Source organism: Leucoraja erinacea, chromosome 2, assembly GCF_028641065.1.
Source record: "Leucoraja erinacea ecotype New England chromosome 2, Leri_hhj_1, whole genome shotgun sequence".
Taxonomy (NCBI): domain Eukaryota; kingdom Metazoa; phylum Chordata; class Chondrichthyes; order Rajiformes; family Rajidae; genus Leucoraja; species Leucoraja erinaceus.
Genome location: NC_073378.1, coordinates 133,505,879 through 133,530,427, shown reverse-complemented (window position 1 = coordinate 133,530,427; position 24,549 = coordinate 133,505,879). Strand labels below are relative to the sequence as shown.

General features: G+C 46.6%; 1 protein-coding gene across 9 annotated transcripts in view; it reads left to right on the top strand.

Annotated features, from left to right (window-relative positions):
• The window catches only part of LOC129715847 (uncharacterized), a 93,865-nt gene that overhangs the window by 49,043 nt on the left and 20,273 nt on the right, over positions 1–24,549 (top strand). For 5 of the 9 annotated variants that reach the window (XM_055665754.1, XM_055665776.1, XM_055665781.1 and 2 more), the window contains exons 16-26: positions 1,820–1,915; positions 3,313–3,462; positions 4,347–4,496; positions 6,001–6,027; positions 6,952–7,011; positions 10,650–10,709; positions 11,087–11,149; positions 12,203–12,295; positions 15,759–15,821; positions 19,809–19,868; positions 23,188–23,250. In XM_055665754.1, coding sequence (XP_055521729.1) covers positions 1,820–1,915; positions 3,313–3,462; positions 4,347–4,496; positions 6,001–6,027; positions 6,952–7,011; positions 10,650–10,709; positions 11,087–11,149; positions 12,203–12,295; positions 15,759–15,821; positions 19,809–19,868; positions 23,188–23,250 — 885 coding nt within the window. The remainder of the gene's footprint in view (positions 1–1,819; positions 1,916–3,312; positions 3,463–4,346; positions 4,497–6,000; positions 6,028–6,951; positions 7,012–10,649; positions 10,710–11,086; positions 11,150–12,202; positions 12,296–15,758; positions 15,822–19,808; positions 19,869–23,187; positions 23,251–24,549) is intronic. The other 4 variants (XM_055665767.1, XM_055665761.1, XM_055665748.1 and 1 more) reach the window with 4 other exon arrangements.

Below are 24,549 nucleotides of genomic sequence, written 5' to 3'. Positions count from 1 at the left end.
GTGCCCGTCCCTCGCTACCCACACGCTACGACCACATATTTGGAGGTCATGTAAATGGCGTGCAAATGACTGCCAAGTGGGACAGGCCCTTGACTCTTCACCACCCTTGATTCAGCTGGCAGCAGTGGTGGTGCTTTGTAGATGGCATTGGAGCTATGCTTAGCCATACAGAGAGCAGGCGGTCTGCTGGAATAACTGCCTGACCCGCCGAGTTACTCCAGAACTTTGTGTCTTTTTTTTGTAAACCAGCATCTGCAGTTCCTTATGACTGCCATTCACCTCTTCTCACACGAATCTACTCATCACTTCTGCAAAACAAAGTGCTGGAGTAACTCAGCGGGTTATTCCAGATACAGAGTACCCGATGAGTGGAAAAAGTCCTTCTTAAATCTCTCCTCCCTCACTTTGAGCCTATGCCCTATAGTTTTAGAATCCTCTACCCTGGGGAAAAAGCTGTCAGCATTCACTTTCATGCTCCTCATCCTCTGCACACCTCAGCCTCTAACACTCGAAAGACCAAAGACCTAGCGTATCCAACCTCTTTCTTTAATTCAAGCCCACAAACCATACATAAAATGGATATTATATGTACACTGTAAATTTCTTCATGACCATAGTATTTTTTTACAGACTCAGTATTCCAGCCCAGAGTCGTGCAATCCTATACTGGCTGGCAAACAGGAAGCAAAGAGTAGGAGTAAACGGGTCCTTTTCACAATGGCAGGCAGTGACTTGTGAGGTACCGCAAGGCTCAGTGCTGGGACCCCAGCTATTTACAATATATATTAATTATCTGCATGAGGGAATTGAAGGCAACATCTCCAAGTTTGCGGATGACACTAAGCTGGGGGCAGTGTTAGCTGTTAGGAGGATGCTAGGAGACTACAAGGTGACTTGGATAGGCTGGGTGAGTGGGCAAATGTTTGGCAGATGCAGTATAATGTGGATAAATGTGAGGTTATCCACTTTGGTGGCAAAAACAAGAAAGCAGACTATTATCTAAATGGTAGCCGATTAGGAAAAGGGGAGATGCAACGAGACCTGGGTGTCATGGTACACCAGTCATTGAAAGTAGGCATGCAGGTGCAGCAGGCAGTGAAGAAAGCAAATGGTATGTTAGCTTTCATAGCAAAAGGATTTGAGTATAGGAGCAGGGAGGTTCTACTGCAGTTGTACAGGGTCTTGGTGAGACCACACCTGGAGTATTGCATACAGTTTTTGCCTCCAAATCTGAGGAAGGACATTATTGCCATAGAGTGAGTGCAGAGAAGGTTCACCAGACTGATTCCTGGGATGTCAGGACTTTCATATGATGAAAGACTGGATAGACTCGGCTTATACTCGCTAGAATATAGGAGATTGAGGGGGGATCTTATAGAAACTTACAAAATTCTTAAGGGGTTGGACAGGCTAGATGCAGGAAGATTGTTCCCGATGTTGGGGAAGTCCAGAACAAGGGGTCACAGCTTAAGGATAAGGGGGAAATCCTTTAAGACCGAGATAAGAAAAACATTTTTCACACAGAGAGTGGTGAATCTCTGGAACTCTCTGCCCCAGAAGGTAGTTGAGGTCAGTTCATTGGCTATATTTAAGAGGGAGTTAGATGTGGCCCTTGTGGCTAAGGGGATCAGGGGGTATGGAGAGAAGGCAGGTACGGGATACTGAGTTGGATGATCAGCCATGATCATATTGAATGGCGGTGCAGGCTCGATGGGTCGAATGGCCTACTCCTGCACCTATTTTCTATGTATCTATACAAGGAAGGAAGGGTTTAATTGGTGTTTTGACATCAGATTGACTTTGAATATCTCTCGAACAGGCGCATCAAGCAGACAGAGAAAAGTGCATAAGCTCACTGTCAACAAGAACACAGCGCCAATGAGAGAGAGGTTGATGTCAGGCGTCGAATGTCCAGGTATGTCAGGTAACATCAACACATTGAGAAGAGAAATGTAGGCCAAGTGGGACAGGCCCTTGACTCTTCACCACCCTTGATTCAGCTGGCAGCAGTGGTGGTGATTTGTAGATGGCATTGGAGCTATGCTTAGCCATACAGAGAGCAGGCATCCACCTACAGGCAAGTCAGGGGACAAGAGTGTTTTGTGGTCATATGTCACGGCAACAGAACGTGCGGCACAGTGGTGCAGCGGTAGAGTTGCTGCCTTACAGCACTGGAAACCTGGGTTCCATCCTGACTATGGCTGCTGTCTGTGCCGGATTTGTATGTTCTCCCTGTGACCGTGTGAGTTTTTCTCTGGGTGCTCCGATTTCCTCCCACACTCCAAAGACGAAGGTTTGTAGGTTATTCGGGCTTCTATAAATTGTCCCTTGTGTCTAGGATAGTGTTAGTGTACGTGGTGGACACTGGTCGGCACAGACCCAGTGGGCAGAAGGGTCTGTTTCTGCACTACATCTCTAAAGTCTCTAAACAATTATTGTTTTTAACTTGCTGCAGCTTAACGCACATTAACACAATAACTCACAGATAAATATATAATAATCAAATATATAACAAATTAATATCTGGCAAAAGGGTGTCAAAGATTACGATGAGAAGGCAGGTGAATGGGGTTGAGAGAGAAAAGTAGAACGGCCATGATTGAATGGAGTAGACTCATTGGGCAGAACGGCCTCATTTTCTCCTATGTCTTAAATTCTTATGATTATTATACTAGATAATAGTGCAAAACGGAAGACCATAGTGCAACCAAAGACACAGTCCATTGATCATAGTTGTTGTTTTGCTCAGTGGTTCACGAACCTGATGGTTGTGGGAAGAAGCTGTTCTTGAACCTGAAGGTCATGGATCTTTGGCTGTTGTACCTTCTTCCTGATGGTAGCAGTAAGATTAGATCGTGGCCAGGGTGGTTTGGGACTTCGATGCTGTTGGCTGCTATTTTGAGACAGTGACTCCTGGACTCACAACAAAAAGTTGCCCCTCATGTTCCTGTAAAAAATGTTTCCTCTCACCTTAAACCTAAATCCTATAGTTCCTGATTCCCCTACCCTGGGTAAAAGACCACGTGCATTCACCCTATGTATTCCCCTTCCAATGCTTTCTGTGATGGGGAGGGCTGGTCCCGTGATGGATCGGACCGAGTCCACCATTCTCTGACTTTTGACTCTTGAAGAAGTTCTTCTCCACTCTCCGATGGGAGTTCTGTGAGACCCTCTCTGACTGCTCTCCATTAGTGCCAGTCATCTGACCTGTTGAGTTCATCCAGCAACTTTTACTGTTTTTTTTGCAAACCAAACTCTGCAGTTCCCTCTTTCTACACTTTAATGCTGGGGTTTGTTTTTACTTCTTGGCAGCTCCAAGACCAGCAATGTGTCAGCCTATTACAAATGTGCCGAATGTTTCGTCTGCACTCGCCGTGCCGAATTATCTTCACAAGCCTTCTCCGGCGGCAGGAACGTGTCTAACTGATATTGGCAGCAGTACTGACCAGCTATGCAGTGCAGGTGACTCACCCAAGCAACTGTGCCTAGGTCGAACTGAAGCGTAGAGTGAGGAGGGAGAAGTGTGGAAACAGGGTGGATCGGGTGGAGGGTGGGGGGGGGGACGAGGGGGGGGGGGGGGGGGGGGGGGGGAAAGGGAGGAGATGTAACTTGTGGAAGCAGGGAATCCCGGAGAGGTCACCAGAGAAAGGGGGCAAACTGTCACCAAGTCCAACAGTAGCGGGTGGGGAGGAGCAGATTCAATGCTTCGGGCCAGAACGTAACTAGAGGTCCACACCATTGATCCAGAGCCAAAGCTCGAACCATTCAACAAATCCTCATGTATGCAGCGTCTTGTGTAGAATCATACAGCATGGAAACAGGCCCTTTGTCTGAACTCATCCATGCTGACCAAAATGCCCCATCTAAGCCGGTGCTTATCAAATATATAACAAATTAATACCTGACAAAAGTGTGTCAAAGATTACGATGAGGAGGCAGGAGAATGGGGTTGAGAGAGAAAAGTAGAACGGCCATGATTGGATGGTGGAGTAGACTAATTGGGCAGAATGGCCTGATTTTGCTCCCCTATCTTATATTCTTATGATTATTATACCAGATAACCATAATAGTGCAAAACCGAAGACCATAGTGCAACCAAAGACACAGTCCATAAATCATAGTTGCTGTGGTTGGACTGAGTCCACCATTCTCTGACTCTTGAAGAAGTTCTCCTCCACTCTCTGATGGGAGTTCTGTGAGACCCTCTCTGACTGCTCTCCATCAGTACCAGTCATCTGACGCTTTGAGTTACTCCAGCAACTTTTACTGTTTATTTTTGCAAACCAGACTCTGCAGTTCCCTCTTTCTACACTTTAATGCTGGAATTTGTTTTTACTTCTTGGCAGCTCCAAGACCAGCAATGCGGCAGCCTATTACAAATGTGCCGAATGTTTCGTCAGCGTCCGACCTGCCGTTCTGTCTCCACACGCCTTCTCTGGCAGCACGAACTAGTCCAAGTGAAATTGGCAGCAGTACTGACCAGCTATGCAGTGCAGGTGACTCACCCAAGCAATTATGCCCAGGTCGAACTGAAGCGTAGAGCGAGGAGGGAGAAGAGTGGAGGGAGCAGGGAGGATGAGGGGGGGGGGGGGGGGGGGGGGGGAAGGGAGGAGGGGAAACTTGTGGAAGAGTTCCGGAGAGGTCCGCACTGGGGATGGTGGGAAGCCAAAGTCCCCAGAGAAAGGGGGCAAACTCTCATCAGGTCCAGCACTAGCGTGTGGGGAGGAGCAGAATCAATGCTTCGGGCCAGAACGTAACTAGAGGTCCACCCAGCCAAAGCTCGAACCATTCAACAAACCCTCATGTGGACAGCGTCTTGTGTAGAATCATACAGCATGGAAACAGGCCCTTTGGCTGAACACATCCATGCTGACCAAAATGGTCTTGTTGACCTTGAGTGAGAGGGTGTTATTGAAGCACCACTCATCTAGGTGCAGGCTATAGGGCCTGTCCCACTTGGCCGTCATTCGCGCCTCATTTATGCCTCATTTGTAAAATAGGTCGACGCGTCGTTACGCTCGACGTTGCGCGCAAATCACGTACCATCATGCCGTCTGCTGCACGTGACGTCATTAGAATACTCTGCGGCACGTGGCGACGCATGGTTAAGTAACCATGCGTCTCCACGCGATACACGTGAGACGTCGGGACGCCAGCGTGCGTACCCAATGCATCAGCTTGTGTACGCGATACGTCACACAGGTGGCGTGTGAGGATTTTGTGCAGCACGAGATCATGGATCGCCGCGCGCAACTCCATACTCCTCCACGCCTCTCCATGCGCCCGTCCCGCGCTACCCACACACTAACCGTGCGTCACAACGTGACGACCACATATTTGGAGGGCGCGCAAATGACGGCCAAGTGGGACAGGCCCTTGACTCTTCACCATCCGTGATTTAGCTGGCAGCAGTGGTGGTGATTTGTAGATGGCATTGGAGCTATGCTTAGCCATACAGAGAGCAGGCGGTCGGCTGGAATAATTAGGATGGCATAGTGGCAGAGCTGGTGGACCCACTGCCTCCCAGCGTCAGGGTCCCGAGATTGATCTGATCTCCGGTACCGTCTGTGGTTGCATGTGATCGCGTGGGTTTTCTCCAGGTGCTCTGGTTTCCACCCATATCCCAAAGACCTGTGGGTTTGTAGGTTATTTGGCCTCTGTAAATTGCCCTCCTAGTGCGTAGGGAGTGCATGCAAAAGTGGGATATCATAAAACTAGTGTGAACGGGTGATCGATGGTCAGCGTGGGCTTGGTGGGCAGAAGGGCCTGTTTCCATGCTGTATCTCTAAATTAAACTTGGGTAAAAATCAACCAAGTCCTCTGCTGCCTCTCCCAGCCAATCCACACTGTTGCATTTGATTCCATGGCATATTAGATTATGTTGTATTTTATTATATATGATGATGTATTAAATTACATAATGGACCATACACTATGCATGTAGATCACTCTTTTATTGATTGCCATAGATAAACTGAATTCAATTCTCTGTCTACACAGATGATAGTCTTCAGAGTCTGGGGTCAGGTGAGTGGTGACAAAGGCAGCCTGGTTTTAGTCAGATTGTGAGTCCGTGTTGGCACGTGGGTTTCATAAGTCCCTTCAAATAATCTAGCTTGTTATGGGAAACCAGGACGGGTCAGTGTTTAAGAAGGAACTGCAAATGCTGGAAAATCGAAGGTAGACAAAAATGCTGGAGAAACTCAGCGGGTGCGGCAGCATCTATTCAGCGAAGGAAATAGGCAATGTTCCGGGAAGAAGGATTTCGGCCCGAAAAACGTTGCCTATTTCCTTCGCTCCATAGATGCAGCCGCACCCGCTGAGTTTCTTCAGCACTTTTGTCTACTTATAGGACGGGTCAATGCTGGGTCTGTGGGCTATTTGGATTGGCCTTGGTTCCAGCTCCTTGCTTCTAGCCCGTGGATTATCGCAGGTATCACTCCCCTCTCTCTCTCACGGGAGCTGAGAGACTTTCTCAACATTGCCTCCCTCCATTCACACTTGACTTTCCCTATCCCCTGTGGGCGAGTGGTGCGGGAGGTGGTTTGAGAGATAGTGAGAGGTCTGGTCATCATCTCCCGTGGACCTGGGTGGTTCCTGTGGATTGGAGATGTGACCACACCATTAACAAAGAAATGGGGAGAGAGAGAGAGAGTAAAGAGGGATGATACTGGGGTCAAAAATAAAAGATGTGGCAACGGAACATCTGAGAAGGATAATGAGATTGAGCATAATTAGCTTGGAGCCAGGAGAGGGATAAAAAGTCTATCCCCATCAACAGTTTCCCCCATCCGGCCCTCACACAATACACCCCATATAGTGTCCGCTTCCATCCACTTCCCAATCTACAGTCCCCCTAGCCCACAGTAACGCCACTTTCCTGCTCGCCAACATCTATTTGATGAATTGCCGTGAGTTGTTGCTGATTTCCACTCTCTGTCTCCTTGGCAGCTGCTCCACCTCTGCACGTGAGGATCACGCCACATCAGGCCCAGCTGTCTCAATGTGCAGGTGAGTGAGCAGACAGGTGAGCTTCAGTCCTTGACAGACTCCTCGGGCAACCGGCATCTCTATCTCTCTCTGCTGTACCCAGACCACACTGCGACCCTCGCACTGTGCAACAAAGAGCAGCAACAGCAGGTTAGCAAGACCAGGTCAGCAGCTTTTGTTGTGGCCTCACCTGCCTGGTCAGTGTGGTCAATAGGGAGCACCTGAAACTCTGATGATTACATACAACAAAAGCTCTGTACAACATTAGGGTAAGGTCTATCGCAGATGTCACGTATTCTAAACCTCCGATACCAAAGCACAAGGGGATGAGAATAAGTGAATGATGGAGACCAGAGATTCACAGAATTGGTGGTAGTGTTGTATTTCTTAAATGAGGTTTTCAGAACATCATGCAACATGGTATGGCACAAAAACAGGTTCTTCATGTCTACGCCACACACTAACCTCTTCCTACAAGTGATCCATATCCCTCCATTCCCTGCAAGTCCGTGTGACTATCTAAACATCTAAACAATGAATGCTGTTCATTGATTACAGCTTAGCATTCAACACCATTATACCATCAAAACTGATCACCAAACTCAGTAACCTGGGCATCGACCCCTCCCTCTGCAACTGGATACTGGACTTTCTAACCAACAGACCCCAGTCTGTGAGGTTAGACAAGCACACCTCTTCAACCCTCACCCTGAACACCGGCGTTCCACAGGGCTGTGTGCTGAGCCCCCTCCTCTACTCCCTCTTCACCTATGACTGCACACCTGTACATGGTACTAACACCATCATCAAGTATGCAGATGATACAACGGTGTTTGACCTACAGGGAGGAGGTCCAGCACTTAGCAGCATGGTGCGCTGACAACAACCTGGCCCTTAACTCCAAGAAGACCAAGGAGCTCCAGAGGCGGCACGCACACCCCCATCCACATTAACGGGACGGAGGTGGAACGTGTTTCTAGCTTCAGGTTCCTGGGAGTCAACATCTCCGATGACCTCTCTTGGACCCACAATACCTCTACTCTGATCAAGAAGGCTCATCAGCGTCTCTTCTTCCTGAGGAGACTGAAGAAGGTCCATCTGTCTCCTCAGATCCTGGTGAACTTCTACCGCTGCACCATCGAGAGCATCCTTACCAACTGCATCACAGTATGGTATGGCAACTGCTCTGTCTGCGACCGGAAGGCATTGCAGAGGGTGGTGAAAATTGCCCAACGCATCACCGGTTCCTTGCTCCCCTCTATTGAGTCTGTCCAAAGCAAGCGCTGTCTGCGGAGGGCGCTCAGCATCGCCAAGGACTGCTCTCACCCCAACCATGGACTGTTTACCCTCCTACCATCCGGGAGGCGCTACAGGTCTCTCCGTTTCCGGACCAGCAGGTCGAGGAACAGCTACTTTCCGGCGGCTGTCACTCTACTCAACAACGTACCTTGGTGACTGCCAATCACCACCCCCCCCTGGACACTTATTATTCTTTATTCAAATCGTTTGCTATGTCGCTCTTCCAGGGAGATGCTAAATGCATTTCGAATCTGAATCTCTTAGATGCCATGATTTTATCTGCTTCCACCACCATTCCTGGCAGCGCATTCCACTCACCCACCATTCATTAATAAAACTTGCCTCAAGATCTTTTTTAAACATTTTCGCTCTCACCTTAAATCTATGCTCATCGGTCTTTGACATTTCCACCCTGGGTAAAGACTGTCAGGTCTACCCCATTTATCTGTCTGTCTGTCTCTATCTCTCTCTCTCTCTCTCAAACTGATCTTGTTATCTGTATTGTGTGGTTTTTCTATTTGCGCAAAAACAGTATGTGATAGCACTACGATTTTTCGCCAGCTCACTCACCTTTCTGCTGTGCTGCGAGTGCACCAAGGTGGCATTTTGTAAAAGTTAGTGAGGTTTAAAAATCTTAAAAACCACGCGTACGCAGATCGACCTCCGCTCCTGCCAGTCAGCGCCACGTGGATCAGTCTCTTCTGTCATTCCCCGGGACGGTCCACCCCTTCCTGCACCATTCCATCTTTACTGGAGCTGTGGGTGGCCGGCGGTGGTCTCCAACCGGACACAATTTTGGGAAGCAGCCCGGCCCGGCGTTGGAGATGTCGCCAAACGTCCTACTTTCTGGCTCCTGCCCCCCCCCCCCCCCCCCCCCCCCCCCCCCCCCCCCCCCCCCGTACCCCACCCTCCCCGCCCCGCCCACCCTGTGATACCACCATCTCCCCCATGGATCCCCCCCCCACCCCCCCATCTTTTCTCCAAGCTCTCTTCCCCCCACCTCCCCTGCCCACACCCCCCTCCCCCCATAACCCTCCCGCCCACACACAGCCCCCCCCCCCTGCCCGCACACACCCCTCCCCCCACATCCCCCCCCCCCCCCCCCGCCCATACACCCCCTCCCCCCACATTCCACTTTGCCCACACCCCCGCATCCACGCCCCCCCACCCCCCCCTTAAGGGTTATGGGTGAGTGGTGGAATATTGTGGTGGGGGAACAGGTTGCGTTGGGGGAACGGGTGAGTGGTGTAATATTGCGTTGGGGAATGGGTTGCATTGGGGGACCAGGCCCCCGGTGTGACTGGGAACCAACGGGTCCCACTTAGTCCAGTTAATTTATACACTTCTATCAAGTATTCTCTCAGCTTACGACACTCCAGATAAGACAATCCAGGTTTATCCAACGTCTTCTTCTAGCTAATAGCCTCTAATTCAGGCAGCATCCTGGTAAATCTCTTCTACAACCTCTCTAAAGCCACCATATCCCTTTGAACCTTTCCTATGAATGTACCTGACTAAATGTCTTTTAAATATTTTTATTGTAACTTCCTCAACCACATCCTCTGGTAGCTCGTTCCATGTACTCACCAACCTCTGTGTGAAAAAATTGCCCCTCAGGTTTCCATCAAATCTTTTCCTTCTCATCCTAAATCTAATATGTTTAGTTCTTGATTCCCATATCCTGCGAAAATGACTATGCATTTAATCTATCTGTTCCCCCTCGTGATTTGATGCACCCCAATAATCTCACCTCTCATCCTCCTGTGCTCAAAGGTAATAAAGTCCTAGCCTGCCCACCTGCTCCCTGTAGCTCTGGCCCTGAATCCTGGCCAAATCCATGTAAATCTTCTCTTTCCAACTTAATGACATCTTTCCTGTAGCAAGTAACCAAATCTGAATGCAATATTCCGAGTGCGCCCTCAGCAATGTAAACCAACATAATAATTGACTTAGGTTACACAAAAAAGCTGGAGAAACTCAGCGGGTGCAGCAGCATCTATGGAGCGAAGGAAATAGGCAACGTTTCGGGCCGAAACCCTTCTTCAGACTTAATTGACTTAACCTGGTGAATGACGTACAGTGGGCCCCGTCTATTCCAAATGTACATTGTACAGGATTGGATAGGTTTTCTGGGATAGCTGCCATGTTTTGGATGAGTAGGTGTGTTGAGCCTCTGTGTGTCCTCCCCCCACCCCACCTCCAATCTGCTACATTGGGTGGGCAGCGGGCACTCGGTGTCGAAGCCTCGCTGGTGAGACTGAGCCAGACAGTGCGGTGACCCTCTCGGGGATTAGGAGGTCAGCCGCAGCTCGATGTCTATGGCAGCTCCAACCTCCTTTTGTTCTCGCTCTTCCCCGCAGGTGTACTAGCACCAAGACCGTTTTCCGGACAGCGGAAGTCTTCTCTGAGACGTCCTGCAGGTGAGTGGCTCCTTGCCCTTTGAGCCTTGGCCAGGTTGCGCCCTCAGCAATGTAAACCAAACTAATAATTGCCTTAGCCAGGTGATGACTTACAGTGGCCCCGTCTATTCCAAATGTACACTATACAGGATTGGAAAGGGTTTTCTGGGATAGCTGCCATGTTTTGGGTAGTAGGTGTGCTGTGCTCACTTTGCACTGATCCTCAGTGCCACCCCCCACCCCACCTCCATCTGCTACTTTGGGTGGGTGACGAAGCCTCAGTGGTGAGACGGAGCCAGACGGTGCAGTGAGCCTCTTGGGGTTTGGGATGTCAGCCACAGCTCGATGTTGTTGGAGTTACCTCAGCTTCAACCTCCTTCTGTTCTTGCTCTTCCCAGCAGGTAGATCAGCGGCAATCCCGTTTTCTAGACATCAGAAGTCTTCTATGAGACGTCCTGCAGGTGAGTGGCTCCGTGCCCTGACGGGACCGGGGTGGGAGGAGGGGGTGACAACGGGCACGACATCCCAATACCAGGAACCGGAGGGCCAATGTTTTACATGTAGGGTAGTGAGTATATGGAATGAGATGCCAGGGGAGGTGCTTGCGGCAGGTACTATTACAACATTTAAAATACATTTGGACGGGTAAATGGACAGGAAAGGATTTGAAAATAATATTTCAAAGAGGAAATTGCCTTCCTCACACCGTGGTCCATTCCACTATCCTCGTAACCATCCCCCTTAGAGCAAATGCAGGTAATGCCCCGTCTGTCCTTTCACCTCTTCTCTTCCCACCATCCCAGGACTCAACTAGACATTCCAAACAATTCATGATTCACTTGCACAGAGTCATGGAGTCATACAGCATGGAAACAGGCCCTTCAGTCCAATCCACCCAGGCCGACCAAGATCCCCAAATAAGCTAGTCCCACCTGCCCGCGTTTGGCACATATGCCTCTAAACATCTGCTATCCATGTACCTGTACAAATCTTTAAAATGTTATTATTGTACTTGCCTCAAATACCTCCTCTGGCAGCTCGTTCCATATACCCACCACCCTGTGGAAAAAAATGCCCCTTAGATTCCTTTTAAATCTCATCTAAACCCATGGCCTCTGGTTCTTGATTCCCCTACCCTGGGAAAAAGACTCTGTGCATTCACCCTATCTATTCCCCTCATGATTTGACACACCAGTATATGATCACACCTCATCCTCTTGCACTTCAAGGAATAAAGTCATAGCCTGCCCAACTTCTCACTACAGTCTAGGCCCTTGAATCCTGACAGCCTTGTAAATTTTCTCTGCACTCTTTCCAGCTCAATTACATTCTTCCCATAACAGGGTGACCAGAACTCAACACAATACTTCACGTTTGGCCTCACCAATTCCTTGTAAGCTGCCACACAAAGTATAATTGGAGCGATATTGACTCTGGATGGTGATATTCAGTTGTTTTTGGTAGGTGGATACCCTGAATCTTTGTCGTTCTCTCTTCTTTCTTGATTGCTTCAGGACAAAGAGCCAGAAGACGCAACCTCAAGAGAAGAGGATCATCGATGATACAACTACCAGGAATTCGTGTGTCAAGACCGGAATGCCGGACCGGTACGGTTGTTAGACCCACTCTCCCTCTTAGCTTGTGGCTCCAAAACGAAGGCGGCTTCTGGTATCATATTCTCTTCCCAGCTGCTCGGGATGTTGGGAATGGGGGTCCATGGCACCACACGTTGGGTTGAGCTCCTCTCCTGGTTTCCGCCTGACTTCAATGTTTAGGTTTATTATTGTTATGATATGATATGATGATATGCCATTTATTGTCACTATACATGTACAGTGAAACTGAAAGCTGCTCGTACTCAGTGCATACATACAATTTTACACAAAAAACAAGAAACAGAAAAACAAAACAGAAGGGAGATGGGGGGGGGGGGAATAGGTGCACAAATTCTACGGCGCTACATACATATATACATATATACAGATGGAAGTCCGTGTTGGGCGGTGTAGTCAGTGCATGTGTGGATTTGAATTTATGGTAGATATAATTCTCGGGAAGCAGCTATTCCTGAGTCTGTTTGTCCTGGATTTGATGCACCTATAGCGCCTTCCAGAGGGCAGCAGGTCAAACAGTCCAAACGCAGGATGGGAGCTGTCTTTGGTGATCTTCTTTGCCCTGCTAAGGCAGCGGGAGGTGTAGATGTCCATCAGGGAGGGGAGAGGGCAACCAATGATCCTCTGCGCTGTCCTGGTTACCCTCTGAAGCCTCTCCCTGTCTGCCATGGTGCAGCTGCCATACCATGCTGTAATGCAGTATGTCAGCAGGCTCTCGATGGACGAGCGGTAGAAGGTCAGCAGCAGGTTAGAGTCCAGGTTGTGCTTCCTGAGGACCCTCAGGAAGTGCAGCCGCTGCTGAGCCTTCTTGATGACCGCCGTCGTGTTGTCCGTCCAGGAGATATCAGCAGCGATATGGATGCCGAGAAACCGGAAGGTGTTGACCCTCTCCACACACTCGCCGTTAATGTGTAGGGGGACTAAGTCGGTGCTGTGCCTCCTGAAGTCGACAATGAGCTCTTTTGTTTTCCTGGTGTTCAGAGCCAGATTGTTTTCTGAGCACCAGGTTGTCAACTTCAGGACTTCCTCTCTGTAGGCTGCCTCGTCTCCCTTTGAAATAAGTCCGACCACAGTAGTGTCGTCAGCAAATTTGACGATGTGGTTGTTGTTGTGGGCCGGACTACAGTCGTAGGTGTAGAGACAGTATAAGAGGGGGCTTAGCACACAGCCCTGTGGGGAACCGGTACTCAACCTGCGAGTGGAGGAGAGGTGGGGGCCGAGTCTCACAGTCTGGGGCCGGTTTGTGAGGAAATCCTTAATCCAGGCACATGTGACAGTGGGGAGGCCGAGAGTGACCAGTTTACCAATGAGGATGTCCGGGATGATTGTATTAAAGGCTGAACTAAAATCCACAAAGAGCATCCGGACGTAGCTCTGCCCCTGCTCCAGATGGCTCAGCACAGAGTGGAGAGCTACGGTGATGGCGTCTTCTGTGGATCTGTTTTGGCGATAAGCGAATTGGTGGGGGTCGAAGTCTGGTGGTAGATAGTCCTTGATGTGCTGGAGGACCAATCTCTCGAAGCACTTCGTGATTACCGGAGTGAGGGCAACAGGACGGTAGTCATTAAGGCTGGTGATGGGAGACTTCTTCGGCACAGGGACGATTGTGGCTGATTTTAGGCAGGACGGAATAACTGCCTGGGCCAGGGAGAGATTGAAAATTCTGGTGAAGATGGCAGTGAGCTGGTGGGCGCACGCTTTGAGCACCTTACCAGGGACTCCATCTGGGCCGGTAGCCTTCTTGGGGTTCACTGCCAGGAGCACCCGTCTGACATCGTGTTCCCCGACAGTGAGTGGGGTAGTACAGGAGCCAGGTGAGGGTGGGAACAGGGCTGTAGCAGGTGAGTGCTGCTGTTGTGATGTTTCAAAGCGGGAGAAGAAGCAATTTAGCTTTTCTGCCAGCGGCGCACTCAGGTCTTCTGACTTTGTGGCACAGCCTCTGTAGTTGGTAATGTCTTGTATGCCCCGCCATACCTCCCGTGTATTATTGCCGGACAAGTGGGACTCTATGCTCCTCTTGTGGTCCACCTTGGCCTTTTTAATACCACTTTTCAGGTCGGCTCGAGCAGCCCTGTACAGAGCTCTGTCACCTGACCTGAAGGCAGCATCGCGGGCTCTGAGGAGTGTGCGGACCTGGCTGGACATCCAGGGTTTCTGGTTTGGGAAAACCCGTATGTTTTTGTCTACAGTCACATTTCCGATGCAGAACTTGATATAGTCCAGCACCGATTCTGTGAGAGTTTCCAGGTCCTGGTGTTCGAATATGTCCCAGTTTGTCTGGGTAAAGCAGTCCTGTAGATTGGAGAGTGCATTTTCAGGCCAGGTTGTAACAGATTTTATGGTGGGCCTGGCACTGCGTCTGAGGGGGGTGTAGGCTGGAGAGAGCAGGAGGGAGAGATGATCTGACTGGCCGAGTTGGGGGAGGGGGATGGCTCTATACGCGTGCTTGATATTGGTGTAAACATGATCCAGCGTGTTCACCCCTCTAGTAGAACACTTGACATGTTGGTAGAATTTCGGCAGTACAGTCTTCAAGTTGGCCTTATTAAAGTCCCCTGCGATTATGTGAACACCTTCGGGGTGGTCCCGCTGCTGTTCGTTAATGGTGTTCAGCAGGAGAGAGAGCGCCTTGTTTACATTGGCGTCAGGTGGAATATACACAGCCGTGACAATCACGACTGTTAGTTCTCTCGGTAGAAAAAAAGGCCGGCATCTTACAGACATGTACTCGAGGTCAGGGGAATTATGTCAACTGAGGTATTGTGAAAGGTTTTGTTTTGCATGCTATCCAATCAGATTTGATACTGTAGACAAATCCAATCAAGTTAAACTCAAGGACAATAGGTAGAGTAAAAGGAAAGATACAGAGTGCAGAATACAGTTCTCATCATTGTAGTGCATCAGCTCCAGAGATAAAGTCCAACGTCCACGATGGGTTAGAGGTGAAGTGAACAGTACCCTAACGTATAGCAGTACCATTCAGAAGCTGAATAGCAGCAAGGCACAAGCTGTTCCTGTGCCTGGTGATGAAGGCTTTCAATCTTCTGTATCGTCTGAGAACAGGAGCGGGGAGAAGGGGCGACTCTGCTCGAGCATTCTTGCAGCTTTTCCAGGTTGCGCCCTCAGCAATGTAAACCAAACTAATAATTACCTTAACCTGGTGGATGACTTACAGTGGGCCCGTCTATTCCAAATGTACACTATGCAGGATTGGAAAGGGTTTTCTGGGATAGCTGCCATGTTTTGGGTAGTAGGTGTGCTGTGCTCACTTTGCACTGATCCTCAGTGCCTCCCCTCACCCCACCTCCATCTGCTACTTTGGGTGGGTGACGAAGCCTCAGTGATGAGACGGAGCCAGACGGTGCAGTGAGCCTCTTGGGATTTGGGATGTCAGCCACAGCTCGATGTTGTTGGAGGTACCTCAGCTTCAACCTCCTTCTGTTCTCGCTCTTCCCAGCAGGTAGATCAGCACCCATCCAGTTTTCTAGACAGCAGAAGTCTTCTCTGAGACGTCCTGCAGGTGAGTGACTCCGTGCCGTGACGGGGCCGGGGCGGGAGGAGGGGGTGACGACGGGCACGACATCCCGATAACAGGAACCGGAGGGCCAATGGGTTTTTTTTAATGTTTAATTTATTAGAAGCAATTGTACAAGCATAAAGCAAACGGCATAGCAATTACACAATTTTCATATAGCTTCGATTTTAACATTTTATAAATTGATACATGAATCGGAAAAAAAGTAAAAAACAAATGAAGAACTAGAAGAAAGATAGAAAAAAGAGAGAAGAAAAGACCCCTGAACTGCCAAAGAAGTGCGAGAAGAAAAAAAAGAGAAAAGAAAAAAAAACGGCATTATGTTCCACTATCCTTCCTTTCCACCGCCCCCCCCCCCCCCCCCCCCCCCCGTTTACCCATCTCAAGCATCGGTTTTAAATCTGTGTTCAACAATTCTGTTGAAGAAATTCGGTGAAAGGAGACCATATTTTGGACAATTGGTCTGATTTATCAGCCAGAACATGTCTAATTTTTTCTAAATGTAGTTCTGTGATCCACATCTTCACTGTAGGGACTGTTATCTTTGTCCAGAATTTGAGTATAAGTTTTTTCAGTTATTAAGCCGTAGTCAAGGAAACGTCTTTGGAATGTCGTTCGCCCTTAGAACAGCCCTCAGACATTCCTAAAATTATTCTTTTTGCATCTGACTCAAGTTGAATTTTAAGTGTTTTAGAGATGATATTGAATATTGGGAAGATCTTATTCAATTTGGTCTTTGAATAGTATAATGTGCAATATTTTGAATTGTATCAGGCAATCCCTGACATTTAAAGAACAGTAATGTATGTATAGTAGGCTTTCCTCCCATATATCTTTTGAAATAGATAAACCCAACTTGTCTTCCCATGCTCACCTATAAATCTCAGAAGGTGGGGTATCAACATTTGAGAGAGTATTATAAATGTAAGATATCAACTTACTTGTATCGGCATGTCTATTCAAACAATCGTCCAATATATCTGTGCCCCTAAAAGGACGATCGTGTGTATGTTTTCACATAATCTCGGATTTGAAGGTAACTAAAAAGATTGTTTGCGTTCGTGACATTTCTCCTGTAGTTCTTGAAAAGAAAAGAAAGTCCCCTTCTCATAGAGGTCTCCCACAGTATTAATTCCTAGGTTTTTTCCAACACCCTATCTAAATTAGACGGTTTAAACGAGGGATTGTTAGCAATAGGCAGAAGGAGAGACAAATTTCTCAGTTTAAGACTTCATTTCAACTGTTTCCAGATACGTAGGGTACTGTGTATTATCGGATTTTGCTCATACGATGACTTATTCGGATGTATTGAAGTTAGAAGAATCGAGCCTATGTTAAAAGGCAAACAATTTTCCCTGTTGACATGTATCGTTCAACCAGAAGATTATATTTTTAATATTAGTCGCCCAGTAGTAGAAAAGAAGGTTAAATGCAAAGAAATCCGATTTCTTTGGATTTGCACAAATGTCTTTTATGTATTCTATAGGTTTTGTAGTCCCAAATAAAGTTAGTGATAGTTGAATCAATTTTTTTTTTTAAACTTTTGGGGAGGTATATCGGTATTGATTGAAATAAATATAGGAGTTGTGGAAGGAAGATCATCTTTATGACATTTACTCTACCTATAAGGGAGATAGGAAGTGTTTTCCAATATTGAATGTAGGCATATAGTTTAGTAACTAGACTAAGTGGGACCCGTTGGATCCCATGTTCACACAGGAGGGCTGGTCCGCCGACGCAATATTCCACCTCTCCACCAATATTAGTGGGGGGGGGGGTGCTTTCTGGAGCGCTGGTATGGGGTATGGGTGTTGTTGGCTGCAGGGACTACTGATCTCCAGAGGACTAGTATGGACATTGTGGGCCAGATGGATTCTTGGGGTGGCAGCTCAGTCCCTCGAGCCTGATGTGCTGGCAGCTCACTCACGGCTGGTGGGCTGGCAGTTGAATCATGGCTATTTCTTGAAATTCCATTTCAAGCAGAGTGCAAGGCCACCAAATTCAAATCCATTTTCCTACCATTTCAAGCAGGGTGCAAGGCCACAAAATTCAAGTTCAGTTTCTTACCATTTCAAGCAGGGTGCAAGGCCACCACATTCAAATGCAGTTTCTTACCATTTCAAGCAAGGGGAAACCACCATAAAACTACACAAAGCACCACACTCACAGTTCAGTAGACATTCAGTGTGGTCAGTTGATTCACAGCTCAGACAGAGTTGTGATCTCTCCCTCCCCCATCATGGAGAGACTGAGCCACACCCACACTTACGGGTTTTATGATCCCTCCACCGGAAAAGGTGTGGCCTTCATGGCGTGATTGACAGGAGGGAGATTCTCAACATTTTTTAAACACTAATAATATTTTTATTTTTTATTGATGGGAAGAATCCTCTGCACCTGATCAGCGGAGGGGGACTGAGTAAGATGGGCAAAACTCACAGCCGTAAATGGTAGCATTTTACCTAAAGTCAATATAGTGCAAACAGGAAGTTGTCAAGTTTAGACAAACAACCCTTTGCATTGCCTTTTCACTTCAACCCAAACCTTCCCCCAAACAACCCTTTGCATTGCCTTTTCACTTCAACCCGAAACCCCACCAAACAACCATCTGCAGTGCATTTTTACTTCAAACCCAAAAACTTCCCAAACAACCATTTGCAGTGCATTTTTACTTCAACCCAAACCCCCCCCCCAAACAACCATTTGCAGTGCATTTTAATTCACCCCAACCCCCACAAACAACCCTTTGCAGTGCCTTTTCCACTTCAACCCAACCCCTTCTCCCACAAACAAACCCTTGCAGTGCCTTTTCACTTCAACCCAACCCCACACAACCCATTGCAGTGCATTTTTACTTCACCCCCCCCCCCAAAACAACCATTTTTCAGTGCATTTTTACCTCATCAACCCAAACAACCATTTGCAGTGCATTTGTACTTTAACCCAAAACAACCATTTGCAGTGCATTTTTACTTCAACCCAAACAACCATTTGCAGTGCATTTTTACTTCAACCCACAACAACCATTTGCAGTGCATTTTTACTTCAACCCAAATAACCATTTGCAGTGCCTTTTTACTTCAACCCAAACAACCATTTGCAGTGCATTTTTACTCAACCCAAACCCCATTTGGCAGTGCATTTTTACTTCAACCTAAACAACCATTTGCTGTGCATTTTTACTTCAACCGAAAACCCCCCAAACAACCATTTTCAGTGCATTTTTACTTCAACCCAAACAACCATTTGCAGTGCATTTTTACTTCAACCCAAACAACCATTTGCAGTGCATTTTTACTTCAACCCAAACAACCATTTGCAGTGCATTTTTACTTCAACCCAAACAACCATTTGCAGTGCATTTTTACTTCAACCCAAACAACCATTTGCAGTGCAATTTTTACTTCAACCCAAACAATCATTTGCAGTGCATTTTTACTTCAACCCAAACAACCATTTGCAGTGCATTTTTACTTCAACCCAAACAACCATTTGCAGTGCATTTTTACTTCAACCCAAACAACCATTTGCAGTCCAAACAACCATTTGCTGTGCATTATAGCGAGCCAAAAGTGGTCAAGATCAGACTTTTAGTAATATAGATTAATGGTGGGAAATTTGATTTAAATAGAGAGGAGGTTTTCTAGTCACGCAAACTCCGAGATATCTAAACTTTTTGGTAACAATTCTGAAGGGAACCTTTTGGAATTGAGAAAGGGTTTTCTGGGATAGCTGCCATGTTTTGGGTAGGTAGGTGTGCTGTGCTCACTTTGCACTGATCCTCAGTGCCTCCCTCCACCCCACCTCCATCTGCTACTTTGGGTGGGTGACAAAGCCTCAGTGGTGAGACGGTGCAGTGAGTACAGTACAGTGCGGTGCAGTACATCTTGGGATTTGGGATGTCAGCCACAGCTCAATGCCGTTGGAGTTACGTCAGCTTCAACCTCCTTCTGTTCTCGCTCTTCCCGGCAGGTAAATCAGCGCCAATCCCGTTTTCTGGACAGCAGAAGTCTTCTCTGAATCTTCCTGCAGGTGAGTGGCTCCTTGCCCTGACGGGGCCGGGGTAGGAGGAGGGGGTGACAACGGGCACGACATCCCGATAACAGGACCCTGAGGGGCAATGTTTTTTTATATAATGTTTAATAGTAAGATTAATGCGTGTCAATCTTCAAATGCAAAATGGTTTTGCATGTCAATCTTCAAATGCAAAATGGTTTTAAATTTGTGTTCAACCATTCTGTTGTTGAAGAAATTCAATGAAAGGAGACCATGTTTTGGAGAATTGGTCTAATTTATCAGCCAGAACAAGCCTAATTTTTTTTAAATGTAATGTCCGGTCATTTCTGTGATCCATATCTTCATTGTAGGGACTGTTATCTTTTTCCAGAATTTGAGTATAAGTTTTTTCAGTTATTAAGCCGCAGTCAAGGAAACGTCTTTGGAAAGTCGTTAACTTAGAACAGCCCTCTGACATTCCTAAAATTATTCGTTTTGCATCTGACTCAAGTTGAATTTTAAGTGTTTTAGAGATGATATCGAAGATTCCCATCCAGAAATGTTGTATGTTTATACAGGATGCGAAGGAATGGGTTTAAGGTAGTTTCTTGGAGGTGACATTTATCACAGATAGGGGAGACAGTTGGGAAGATCTTATTCAATTTTGTCTTTGAATAGTATAACATATGCAATATTTTGAATTGTAACAGGCAATGCCTGACATTGAAATAACAGTAATGTATGTATAGTAGGCTTTCCTCCCATATATCTTTTGAAATGGATAAACCCAACTCGTCTTCCCATGCTCACCTATAAATCTCAGAAGGTGGAGTATCAACATTTGAGAGAGTATTATAAATGTAAGATATCAACTTACTTGTGTCGGCATGTCTATTCAAACAATCGTCCAATATATCTGTACCCATAAAAGGACAATTGTGTGTATGTGTGTACATAATCTCGGATTTGAAGGTATCTAAAAAGATTGTTTGCCTTCAAGTGACATTTCTCCTGTGGTTCCTGAAAGGAAAAGAAAGTCCCCCTCTCATAGAGGTCTCCCATAGTATTAATTCCTAGGTTTTTTCCATTGAGCAAACACCCTATCTAAATTAGACGGGCTGGTCCGACGACGCAATATTCCACCCCTCCACCAATTCCAATATTGGTGGCCAGTGGGGGGGGGGGGGGCTTTCTTGAGCGCTGGTATGGGTGTTGTTGGCTGCAGGGACTACTGATCTCCAGAGGACTAGTGGGCCAAAAGGATTTTTGGGGTGGCAGTTCACTCCCTCAAGCCTGATGTGCTGGCAGCTCACTCATGGCTGGTGGGCTGGGAGTTGACGCGTCTTTTTCTTGAAATTCCATTTCAAGCAGAGTGCAAGGCCACCAAATTCAAATCCATTTTCCTACCATTTCAAGCAGGGTGCAAGGCCACAAAATTCAAGTGCAGTTTCATACCACTTCAAGCAGAGTGCAAGGCCACCAAATTCAGGTTCAGTTTCCTACCACTTCAAGCAGGGTGCAAGGCCACCAAATTCAAGTGCAGTTTCATACCACTTCAAGCAGGGTGCAACGACACCACATTCAAATGCAGTTTAATACCATTTCAAGCAAGGGGAAACCACCATAAAACCACTATAAAACCACACAAAACACCACATTCACAGTTCAGTAGACATTCAGTGTGTTCAGTTGATTCACAGCTCACAGAGTTGTGACCTCTCCCTCCCCCATCATGCAGTGACTGAGCCACACCTACACTTCCAGGTTTTATAATCCCTTCCCCTTCCACCGGAAAAGGTGTGGCCTTCATGGTGTGATTGACAGGAGAGAGATTCTCAACATTTTTTAAACACTAATAATATTTTTATTTTTCACTAATGGGAAGAATCCTCTGCACCTGATCAGCGGAGGGGGACAGTGAGATGGGCAAAAATCACAGCTGTAAATGGTAGCATTTTACCTAAAGTCAATATAGTGCAAACAGGAAGTTGTCAAGTTTAGACAAACAACCCGTTGCATTGCCTTTTCACTCCAACCCAAACCCCCCCCAAACAACCCTTTGTATTGCCTTTTCACTTCAACCCAACCCCACCCCCCACCCCCTCACAAACAAACCTTTGCAGTGCCTTTTCATTTCAACCCAACCCCACCCCAAACAACCCTTTGCAGTGGATTTTTACTTCAACCCAAATCCCCGCAAACAACCATTTGCAGTGCATTTTTACTTCAACCCAACCATTTGCAGTGCATTTTTACTTCAACCCAAACAACCATTTGCAGTGCATTTTTACTTCAACCCAAACAACCAACCATTTGCAGTGAATTTTTACTTCAACCCAAACAACCATCTGCAGTGCATTTTTACTTCAACCCAAACAACCCAAACAACCATTTGCAGTGCATTTTTACTTCAACCCAAACAACCATTTGCAGTGCATTTTTACTTCAACCCAAAGTGCATTTTTACTTCAACCCAAACAACCATTTGCAGTGCATTTTTACTTCAACCCAAACAAACAAACATTTGCAGTGCATTTTACTTCAACCCAAACAATCATTTGCAGTGCATTTTTACATCAACCCAAACAACCATTTGCAGTGCATTTTTACTTCAACCCAAACAACCATTTGCAATGCATTTTTACTTCAACCCAACCATATTTTCATTTTCAAACCACATTAAGGGCACTCACAGTTTAGCAGACATGTGTTCAGTGTTATTCAGAGCTCAGAGAGACTTGACCCTCTGGCTTCCTCCATTTTGCAGAGACTGAGTGAGGGACACCACTTCCGGGATTTATAGTCCCTCCCTCCTCCCACCAGCGGGGGCAGCAGGGAGAATGGCAATTTAAAAAACAAAACATTAATATCTCTCTGATTTTTCATTGATGGGAAAATTTCTCCAGCCCTGGAAGGCGGAAGGGGATCTGAGCGTGGTCGGCCAAAAATGAGGGCCGTAGGTGGCGCTGTTCTCTCTGAAATCACAGCACAGCGAGCTGCGATTAATGGGGGGAAATTTGTTTTAAATAGAGAGGAGGTTTTCTAGTCACGTAAACGCCGAGATATCTAAACTTTTCGGTAACAATTCTGAATGGAAATCTTTTGAGTTGAGAAAGGGTTTTCTGGGATAGCTGCCATGTTTTGGGTAGTAGGTGTGCTGTGCTCACTTTGCACTGATCCTCAGTGCCTCCCTCCACCCCACCTCCATCTGCTACTTTGGGTGGGTGACGAAGCCTCAGTGGTGAGACGGAGCCAGACGGTGCAGTGAGCCTCTTGGGATTTGGGATGTCAGCCACAGCTCGATGTCGTTGGAGTTACCTCAGCTTCAACCTCCTTCTGTTCTCGCTCTTTCCAGCAGGTAGATCAGCGGCAATCCCGTTTTCTGGACAGCAGAAGTCTTCTCTGAATCTTCCTGCAGGTGAGTGGCTCCTTGCCCTGACGGGGCCGGGGTAGGAGGAGGGGGTGACAACGGGCACGACATCCCGATAACAGGACCCGGAGGGGCAATGTTTTTTTATATAATGTTTAATAGTAAGATTAAACGAGAACTTACCAGTTTGAAGTTTGATCTTTATTTTATGAGGAGTTACGATGAGCGATTACGTGAAGTAGCCACGCCAGTCTGCATGCGCGTCAATCTTCAAATGCAAAATGGTTTTAAATTTGTGTTCAACCATTCTGTTGTTGAAGAAATTCAGTGAAAGGAGACCATGTTTTGGAGAATTGGTCTAATTTATCAGCCAGAACAAGCCTAATTTTTTCTAAATGTAATGTCTCGGTCATTTCTGTGATCCATATCTTCACTGTAGGGACTGTTATCTTTTTCCAGAATTTGAGTATAAGTTTTTTCAGTTATTAAGCCGTAGTCAAGGAAACTTCTTTGGAATGTCGTTAACTTAAAACAGTCCTCTGACATTCCTAAAATTATTCATTTTGCATCTGACTCAAGTTGAATTCTAAGTGTTTTAGAGATGATATCAAATATTCCCATCCATAAATGTTGTATTTTTATACAGGATGCGAAGGAATCGTTAAGGTAGCTTCTTGCAGGTGACATTTATCACAGATAGGGGAGACAGTTGGGAAGATTTTATTCAATTTTGTCTTTGAATAGTATAACATATGCAATATTTTGAATTGTAGCAGGCAATGCCTGACATTTAAAGAACAGTAATGTATGTATAGTAGGCTTTCCTCCCATATATCTTTTCAAATAGATAAACCCAACTCGTCTTCCCATGCTCACCTATAAATCTCAGAAGGTGGGGTATCAACATTTGAGAGAGTATTATAAATGTAAGATATCAACTTACTTGTGTCGGCATGTCTATTCAAACAATCGTCCAATATATCTGTACCCATAAAAGGACAATCGTGTGTATGTGTGTACATAATCTCGGATTTGAAGGTTTAAACAAGGGTTTAAACGAGGGATCGTTACCAATAGGCAGAAGGAGAGACAAATTTTTCGATTTATGACAATTTCAACTGTTTCCAGATACGTAAGGTACTTTGTATTATCAGATTTTGCTCATACGTTGACTTATTCAGATGTATTGACGATAGAAGAATCGAGCGTATGTTAAAAGGCAAACAATCTTCCCTCTCCATTTTGAACCAATTTACCTGTTGACATGTATCGTCCAACCAGAAGATTATATTTTTAATGTTAGTCACCCAGTAGTAGAAAAGAAAGTTAGGAAGAGCTAATCCTCCG